The sequence below is a fragment of the Orycteropus afer genome, unplaced genomic scaffold (genome assembly GCF_000298275.1).
Source record: "Orycteropus afer afer isolate SDZICR_OR568_19922 unplaced genomic scaffold, OryAfe1.0 scaffold00296, whole genome shotgun sequence".
NCBI lineage: Eukaryota > Metazoa > Chordata > Mammalia > Tubulidentata > Orycteropodidae > Orycteropus > Orycteropus afer.
The window spans coordinates 3,379,717-3,389,711 of NW_006921883.1; the positions used below are offsets into that span (position 1 = coordinate 3,379,717).

General features: G+C 36.7%; 1 protein-coding gene across 1 annotated transcript in view; it reads right to left on the bottom strand.

Annotated features, from left to right (window-relative positions):
- ARL15 (ADP ribosylation factor like GTPase 15) overlaps positions 1-9,071 on the bottom strand; it is a 465,466-nt gene extending 456,395 nt beyond the window's left edge. Inside the window, exons 1-2 of the mRNA XM_042782392.1 lie at positions 9,018-9,071; positions 8,724-8,868 (exon numbers count right to left, since the gene is read on the bottom strand). Of these exons, the coding sequence (XP_042638326.1) occupies positions 8,724-8,868; positions 9,018-9,071 (199 nt within the window). The remainder of the gene's footprint in view (positions 1-8,723; positions 8,869-9,017) is intronic.
- Positions 9,072-9,995: the final 924 nt, after the last annotated feature.

Below are 9,995 nucleotides of genomic sequence, written 5' to 3' on the forward strand. Positions count from 1 at the left end.
CCAAATAAAAATAAATAAATTAAATTTAAAAAAAAAAATAGAAAAAACCAAACTCACTGCCATCAAGTTGATTGCAACTCATAGAGACCCTTCCTTGCTCTACAGAAGTAGATTGCCCAGTCTTCCTTCCGAGAGGTGGCTGGTGGGTTTGAACTGCCAGCCTTCTGGTTAGCAGTCAAGTACCTTAGGCACTATGCCACCAGAGCTCCTTATTGTTTTCAATAGATACTATTAATAAAATCAGGAACTTAGGAGGAAAAGGAAAATGTTCAACTGTCTCAGCCATGATGTACCATCTGTTTCTTCTCCTTTTCTTTTTTTTCCTCCATCTTCTGGATGGAAGAAATGACAAAATAAAAAAGCTGAACAGAAGATTTCAAAGAGCAGCTCAAGCAGACAAAGCCAATTACTATAATGAAATGTGGAAAGACTTGGAGTTAGGAAAAAAAAGGGAAGAACACGCTTGGCATTTCTCAAGCTGAAAGAACTGAGGAAAAAATTTCAGCCTCGAGTTGCAATATTGAAAGATTCTATGGGCAAAATATTGAATGATGCAGGGAACATACAAAGAAGATGGAAGGAATACACAGAGTCACTGTACCAAAAAGAATTGGTCGATCTTCATCCATTTCAGGAGATGCCATATGATCAAATCAATGGTACTGAATGAAGGAAGAAGTCGAAGCTGCACTGAAGGAATTGGTGAAGAACAAGGGTCCAGGAATTGACAAAATACCTATTGAGATGTTTCAACAAACATATGCCCCACTGAAGGCACTCACTCGGTTATGTCAAGAGATTTGGAAAACAGCTACCTGGCCAATTGACTGGAAGAGATCCACATTTGTACCCATTCCAAAGAAAGGTGATCCCAGAGAATGTGGAAATTATCAAACAATATCATTAATATCACATGCAAGTAAGATCTTATGGAAGATAATTCAAAAACGGTTGCAGCAGTGTATTGACAGAGAACTTCCAGAAGCGCAAGCTGGATTCAGAAGAAGATGTGGAACAAGGGATATCACAGCTGCTGTCAGATGGATCCTGGCTCAAAGCAAAGAATACCAGAAAGATGTTTACTTGTGTTTTATTGACTATGCAAAGCTACATAAAAAGGAATGTGTAGATCATAACAAATTGTGGATGACATTGAGAAGAATGGGAATTCCAGAACACTTGATTGTGCTTATGAGGAACCTGTACATTGTCCAGGAGGCTGTTGTTGAACAGAACGAGGGGAGACTGCATGGTTTAAAATCAAGAAGGGAGTGTGTCAGGGTTGTATCCTTTCCCCACACTTATTCAATCTGCATGCCCAGCAAATAATCCGAGAAGCTGGACTATATGAAGAAGAATGTGGCATCAAGATTGGAGGAAGGATCATCAACAACCTGTGATACGCTGATGATGACACAACTTTGCTTGCTGAAAGTGAGAATGACTTAAGGCACTTACTGATGAAGACTGAAGAATACAGTCTGCAGTATGGATTACATCTCAATATAAAGAAAACAAAAATCCTCACAACTGGACCTATAGGCAGCATCACGATAAATGGAGAAAAGATTGAAATTGTCAAAGACTTCACATTGCTTAGTTCTACAATCGATGCCAATGTAAGCAGCAGTCATGACATTAGGTGACGTATAGCTCTGGTAGCGTAGTGCCTGAGGCACTTGACTGCTAACCAGAAGGCTGGCAGTTCATACCTACCAGCCACTCCTCGGAAGGAAGATGGGACAATCTACTTCCATAGTGATACTGCCTCGGAAACCCAAGGAGGGGTTGCTATGAGTTGGATCTGACTCCACGGCACATAACAACAGCACTGGGCAAGTTGGCTGCAAGGGACCTCTGTCAAGTGCTAAGGAGCAACGATGTCTCCTTGAAGACTAAGGTGCACCTGACATAAGTCATGATATTTTCAATAGCCTCATATGGATCTGAAAGCTGGACAATGAATAAGGAAGACCAAAGAAGAGTTGATGCCTTTGAGTTGTGGTGCTGGGGAAAATGCTGAAAGTACCACGGACTGCTAAACGAAATAACAGAACAGTTCTGGAGGAAGCGCAGCCAGAACGTTCCTTGGAAGCGAGAATGGCCAGACTTTGTCTCACCTACTTTGATCATGTTGTCAGAAGGGATCATTCCCTGGAGAAGGATGTCATGCTTGGTAAGGTAGGGGGTCGATGAAAGAGGGGAAGGCCCTCAACGAGATGGATCGGCACAGTGGCTGCTACTATGGGCTCAAGTATAGCAAGGATCGTGGATCTGGTATGGGACCAGGTGGTGTTTCATTCTGCTGTGCATAGGGCTGCTATGAGTCAGACAGGACTTGATGGCACCTAATAACAACATCTTCTTCTTTTGTTAACAAATCCAGCTTTGATTTTCATTGCTATTGTTGTTAGGTGTCTGTCAAGTCATTTTCAACTTACAGTGGCCTCACATGACAGAGCAAAACTGCCCCATAGGGTTTTCTTGGCTGTAATCTTCAGTTCTTGCAGAGTTGCTGGGTGGGTCAAACCCTAACCTTCTAGCTAACAGCTGAGCACCTAATTGCTTGCACTACTAGGGCTCCTTCTCTGCATCTTCTAAAAGTAACTGAACTCTGACCTCTCCAGAGGGAAGGAATATAATGATGTGACAAGAGCACTGTCCTAGGACTCTCAACTTCAGGTTATGGACTTACTAGTCATTTTTCTCCCTTGTCCTAAGATTCCACTATTAAATTTAAAAAGACAAGAAGAAACAACAATACTGAGTTGATTATCAATGGCTTTTAGTATTTGGCTGAAGGCCTCATGGGTAGGTCTCCCCAAGCTCCATTCAAACAACTTCATGGCTGAAGCTTAAGTTGTTCAGTCACTTTTTCCTGGCCTATCAAAGCCACATTAGTAAGACTGAAATCTCCCATAAGATTCAAACCCACAGTTTTTAATAAATACATGACTTAGTAAATCTTTTGGGAAATAATTGCTTGCATAGCCTTTTAGTCTTGGTTTTTCAGTCCTTAAATCTAACAAAACCTGTGATACAGGGGAAATGGATTTGAAATTTTTCATGCAGGGAAAGCATTCCTGGAATTGTAACAAAATCAGTTTTGGGAGTGAGGCTAGTCTATTTTTATTCATAGTGTGGAACACATCAGTATTTTACTTGGATCAACAGACACACATACACAAATTGACATGCATGCACACAAACACATGGTGAGCACTCCTAAAGTTTCTGGGTCACTCTAAGGAACTGCTGAAAGGAAAGACATTCCACAGATTTGCTGGCCTTGACCTGGACCAATGGCATGATTTATGAAATGGCAGTTTTGTGATGTTTGGACAATACTCTAGTGAAATTCTTCTAAATATGATTGAACATCATAAAAAGAGATTTAATCTACTGGCATTTGTAAAACACAATCTTTGAGCAAATACCAAAATCTGACGTTCTTGCTTATTTCTCTTGTTAACACATAGGCAGATAATAAAGTTATTTAAATGTCTCATTCAAATTTTCATGAACTTTTTCTATTTCGTTCAAATTATCATGATCTGTTTCTACTTTAACTGAATGACATACTACTTGAGAGTTTTTCAAGTGGAGCAATACACATGTCAAGAAGATATTTTCACCCTTTTTCAATTCCAAGAGTTCAGTTTTCTGCAAGTTGTTCTCCATGTTGCATCAATATATTATTCTAAAACTAGCTTTCACTCCTCTGGCTTAAGAAGAAAAAGAAGTGAATATTTGTGTAATCTTCAGTTTAACATCCCTTCTAACCAACAAATTCCTTATGCATATACAGTTAAGGAACACACTCTGGGCAGAGTTCACCCTTGTTTCTAGAACAAGATGAAAGCTACCCAATTTTTCTTTCTCTACTAGCAGGTCCTGCTCTCTGGAGCATTTCTTGGCCCTTTGAGTTGCAACGTTTTTTTTTTTTTTTTTTAATTATGTCAACTGTGAAAGATTGCTGAAGTTAATAATCCGGTAAAGTTTGGATTTCCTTTCCTTCTGAAGACAAGGCAAACGTTTTGGTCTTGCTGAAATTGGATGGATAGACCATTCTTATGATATGCTTTTAAGAAACCCATTTTCAAGGTAGTTTCTCTTTTCAACTCTCCAAAACTCTCCCAACAAACGTTTTGTTTTTTTTTCTAGATCTTTTATGTTTTGTTGTTTTGTTATTGAAAATATACACATTAAAACATAAACTAATTCAACAATTTCTACATGTACAATTTCCTGACAATGATTACCTTTTCCCAATTATGCAGCATTCTCACCCTCCTGTTTTGAATTATGCCACCCTCATTAACATAAAACTCACTGCCTCCTAAGGTTCCTATCTAAACTTTTAAATTGCTATTGTCAATATGATCCCAAATATGTAGTTCTTAAAAAAGCACAATGCTCAAAGCAGACCTTTTTCACTCCAAAAAAAACCAAATTCACTGCCATAGAGTCGATTTGACTCATAGTGACCCCTCTTTGGGTTTTTGAGGCAGTATCTCTACAGAAATAGATTGCCCAACCTTCTTTCTGAGGAGTGGCTGATGGGTTTGAACCTCTGGTTAGCAGTCAAATGCCTTAGGCACTACATCCCCAAAGCTCCTTTTTCACTAGTTAAGCTAAACTATTGTTCTGTTCGGTTTTAAGGTGACTTCAGAGGATGTTCATCACACAGTGCCTGGAGTCTTCTAAGCTTGTCAGCAGCCATCCAAGGCACAACAGAGCAACAGAGGAAGGGGAGTCAGGAAGAGGAGGAGGACATGGAATCTGTGCCTAATTTCCTCTACAAACCACTGCCTCCTTTGCAATGAGACCATAACTGGATGGTGCCTGGCTACCATTAATAAACATTTTGATCAAAGTTTCCATAGACAAATCCTGATCAAAAGGGGGGAAATATAGAACAGAATTTCAAATTCTCATAGACTCTAGACTTTCTGGAGCCATGGAGGGTGGATGAACCACTGACGCTACTACCCTGAGATAATCCTTAAACCTTAATTGATTTTTTTGTTGTCAAAGCATTATAAAATACAGAATTTTTTTGTAAAAACTTTCAGCCATATTTTTGTCACCCAGCAAAATATTTTTATTTTTTACATGTTCTTTTATAGTTTTATTCAAATGCATATTATTGCATAGCTAATTTTAAAGAAAAATATAATTGTCACTCTTTAATATCCTGCTCAAAAGAAGGTTGTGTATATTTTCAAGTCTATAATAATTTCAATTGAAGTGACATAATTAATTAACAGACTCTCTTGCTGTAAGAAGTTTAAATTGCTTTAAAGTGTTTGTCAGCATACAAAATGTTTCAATTAATCTCTTTGTATTTATAGGTTCTTTTGAATTACTTAAGATAAATTCCCAGTGGCACAATTGCTAAGTCAAGGAGTGTGACTATTTTGATGACATTTGATCACCAAAATATTTAAACAAATAATATCTAACCAAAAAAATGAACCATACCAATTACAATGTCACCATAAGCATATCAATTCCACTACAATCTTAACAGCATTGGATATTATCTCTACAGAAACAAATTTCTAATAAATTTAATAAGTATAAACTTAACTTTTTCTTGTTTATTCTCTAGTACAGCTGAATCTTTTCCATTTATTTGTTTGCCATTTTAAAAAATAAATTACCTCTTTGTGGACTTAATTTATCTATTAAATTATTGATGTTATTTGTAAATATGATTTACAAATTTATTTAAGTGGCATAGCCTTAAACACATATCTGTAGTATCTGATGGAACTATGCCAAAAGAATTATTTTCTTTTTATATTTATTTCGTTCATTTATTTTGCAGTGATTCTAAAATTTTATATGATTGTTACAAGGCCCCTGATCTTTTCCTTCTTCTGCAGTTATTCTCCCACCTTCCACAAAGAATGGCACATGCATGTCTGACTTCATTGATCACATCCAAGTCTCCATTTTTCATGTGTAAAATTTAGTGACAGCAACTATAGTAATGTTAAGCAATGATTACAAATATCTATTGCTAAATTGCCTATCACAATAAATGGAATTGCAATACTTATTAAACAATGAATACCCCTCCCTTCTGCCCCTGGTAACCACTAATAATCTTTGGTCTTTATACATTTGCCTATTCTTGATATTTCATGAGTGAGATCATACAATATTTGTCCTTTTGACTAACTTTACTCAGCATAATGTTTTAAAGGTTTATCCTTGTTGTAGCATGTATTAGTTCATTTCGTTTTGTGGTTGAGTAACATTCCATTGTACGCATGTACCACCTTTTATTTATCCAGCCATCTGCTGACAGACATTCAGGCTTCAAAGAACTAAGTTCTGGTTTCATTAATTTTCTCTATTGTTTTTTCACTTTTCTATTTCATTCATTTCTACTTTGATCTTTGTTAATTTCTTTCCTTTGCTTACTTTGGTTTTGATTTGCTCTTTTTTTTCTAGTTCTTCAAAATGGAAGTTGGTATCATGGACTTGAGGCCCTTCTTTTCTAATATAGGAATTTAGTGCTATAAATTTCCACTTAAGTTCTAATGTAGGAGCATCCTGCAAATTCTGTTATGCTGAATTTTCACTCAGTTCAAAATGCTTTAGAATAGCCTCTATGATCTATGGTTTATTTAGAAGTGTGTAATTTAGTTTCCAAATACTTGGGTTTTTTTCCAGAGATCTTTCTGCTATTAATTTGTAATTGAATTCCACTGTAGTCTTAGAACACATTGGAATCCTTTCAAATTTTTAGAGACTTTCTTTTTTTTTCTAATATGGTCTATTTTAGTAAATGTTCCAAGTGCACTTAACAAGAATGTGTTCCATTGTTATTGAGTATACTGTTCTATAAATGTCAGTCAGGTCAAGTTGGTTGATAGTGTTGTTCAGGTCTACTATATCTTTGCTGATATTCTGCTTTCTTTTCTATCAATTATTGAGAGATGGTATTGACATTTCTGGTCATAATTGTCTGTCTATTTCTCCTTGCAATTCTATCAGTTTTTGCTTTATGTATTTTGAAGTTCTATTATTAGGTACATACAAGTTTGGAATTTTTATGTCCTCTTAATTAACTGATCCATTTCTTCTTCATTATGAAATCAACTTCTTCTTCCCCAAACCCAAACCAAACCAAATCCACTGCTGTTGAGTCAATTCCAACTCATAAAGATCCCCATTGGATTTCCAAGGCAGTAAATCTTTACGGAAGTAAACTGCCCAGTCTTGCTTCCATGGAGTGACTGGTGGATTTAAACCACCAACCTTCTGGTTAGCAGTCAAATACCTTAATCAACAGAGCTCCTTTTCTTTACCCTCCAGTATCCATTAATTTTTATTCTGCAATGTCTAACCTGTCATTCAAACCCACCAGTTGCTCCATGGGAAGAAGATGAGGCAATCTATTTCTGAAAAGATTTACAGCCTTGGAAACCCAATGAGGGTTGCTATGAGTCAGAATCAACTCGATGGCAGTGGGTTTTGTTTTGTTTTTTAATTTGCTATTAATCCCATCAGTGCTTAGTTCAACCCAGATTGTAGAGTTCACTTCTAGAAGTTTCATAGAAGGTTTTCAAATATCTTCCATGTCTCTATTTAACTTTATGAATATATGGAATACAGTTATAATAATTATTTTAAAGACCTTGTCTATTAATTCAAGCATTTATGTCAGTTCTGGATAGGTTTTGATTGATTCATTATTCTGCTCATCATGGAGTCATGTTTCCCTGCCTCTTCATATGCCGAGGAATGTTTGGTTGTGAATTTTACCTTATTGGGTTCTGAATATTTTTTTTTTTCTATAAATTGTTTCAGTTTTCCTATACAATGTATTACTCCACCACTTTCTCCAACTCGCTAGTCTGTTCTTCATCTCCAACAAATATTCTACCATTATTTTCTCTAATTTGTACTCTTCTTTACTGGTTCACTGTTGGAAGAAAAATAGGAAGTATTTGAGGAGTAACAAAAGCCCGAGACTAGTGTTTTTAAACTAGTGACATTTTGGGCTAGTTAGTTCTTTCTTGTCCATGCTGCCTTGTGCACTGCAGAACTTTTAGCAGCATCACTGGCCTCTACCCACGAGATTCCTAGAAACCCCTCCTCCTAGTTTTGACAACGAAAACTGTCTCCAGATCTTGCCAAATGTTCCTTGGGGGACAAAATCACACTTGATTGAAAACTATTATCCTAGATAGACTTTCCTTTGCCAGTTGAGGAAGCAACATGGTAACCTGATGAATATTCCTCTATATTGACTATTCTCTGGGTAAAAAATAATGAGACAAAAAGATTCAGACTATCTTTGGTACTGTTTAGAATGCATATGACCAACAAAAGTAAGATAGAGTAACACTTTAAGAAACAATGACACTGGGCCCAAGATGAATTCATTTTGTCACAGTAACACAAGAATGTTTGTTTTGATATTTTGCTGAGGTACATTTATTCAGTGCCACTAAAATGACCAGCCAGGGGGATACAGAATACAGTAATTAAGTGTTATTAAATAGTATTTAATTCATTTTTACAAACAAAATATAGTATTTAAATTAAAATAAATAAACAGACTGAAGCTAAAAATAGGAAGGAGGGAAGGATGGGGAAGAAAAGGAAGGCAAGGGAGGGCAGAAATCACATGAAGAGTGTAAGAAACTACACCTCTTGGGGATGAGAAAGAAAAGGGATAAGAACTCTGGGATGGCACCCACCTGTGGTTGACACGACGTTCTCAGGGCTTTCACTGCACAGCTTTGACAACAGACTGGTCTTGCCAGAACCGGTGAGGCCTATGCAAACCAGGTCATATTCTGGTCGTGCAGGTGGTGGTCCCTTGCAGCAGAGTGCTCTAAAACACTGCCAAGAGAGGAAGGGAAGAAAAAAAAGCTCCTTTAAAGAAGACTATAGAAACAACCTTAGTAACATTTCAAATGGTTAAATAAATATTAATAAGTAATTAACTTATTAATTATGAAGAGAAAAATGGAAACTTTAAAGTGGGAGACCTGGAGGACATCAACCACCTTAACCAAGTGATCAATGTTAACACCACCGGGCATGAGACATATCAGGACTCCATGGGCCACCTCACCTGCTGGGACAAGTGTACTGCTAGGGGCACAACTTTATGCAGCCTTCCTGCCACAAATGTACAACTCAATCTAAGCATGAGGAAACTTCACACAAAAGGAGGCTGAGAAGAATACTCCAAAACAACTGGCCTGTTCTCCTCTAAAACATCTGTGCCTTAAAATTCCAAAAGACTAAATAGGCATAATAATGAAATGTATCATATCCCGATTGGATACTGAATCAGGAGGAAAAAAATGCAGTAAATGACATTTTGGGACATTCAGTGAAGATTAAATATAGAGAGCACATTAGATAATAGTAAGGCATAATGTTAAGTTTGCTGAAATTAATAATTATATTGTGGTTATATAAGAAAAATAACTATTCATAGAAAATACTAAGTTCAGTAATTAGAGGTGAAGGGTACTGATGTCTGCAGTTAACTGGTTCAGAAAAATTCTAAGTCTCTACCTCTATTTCCTTATCTAAGGAGTCCTTGGGTGACACAGTAGGTTGACATGCTTGGCTGCTACCAAAATGTGGGAGGTTCGAGTCCACTCAGAGGCACTTCCAAAGAAAGTCGTGATGATCTAATTCTAAAAAAATCAGCTATTGAAAACCCTGAAGAGCACAGTTCTACTCAGACACACATGACAGAGTAATCAACTTGACTGCAACTAGTAAATTTCTCTCTGTACCAGGGCAGTGATAAAGGAAATACAACAAAATATTAGTGATTGGTGAAGCCAAGTAAAGAGTATACACAAAAATTCTTCATAATCTCCTATGAATCTCTGAGACAATTTCAAAATAAAAAGTTTTAAAAGTCATTAAGAAGAATCCCTAAATAACCTCACTGCCTCAGGGTCATTATTAAATTCTGTTTCGAGTCACCTTACCTTAAACAAAAT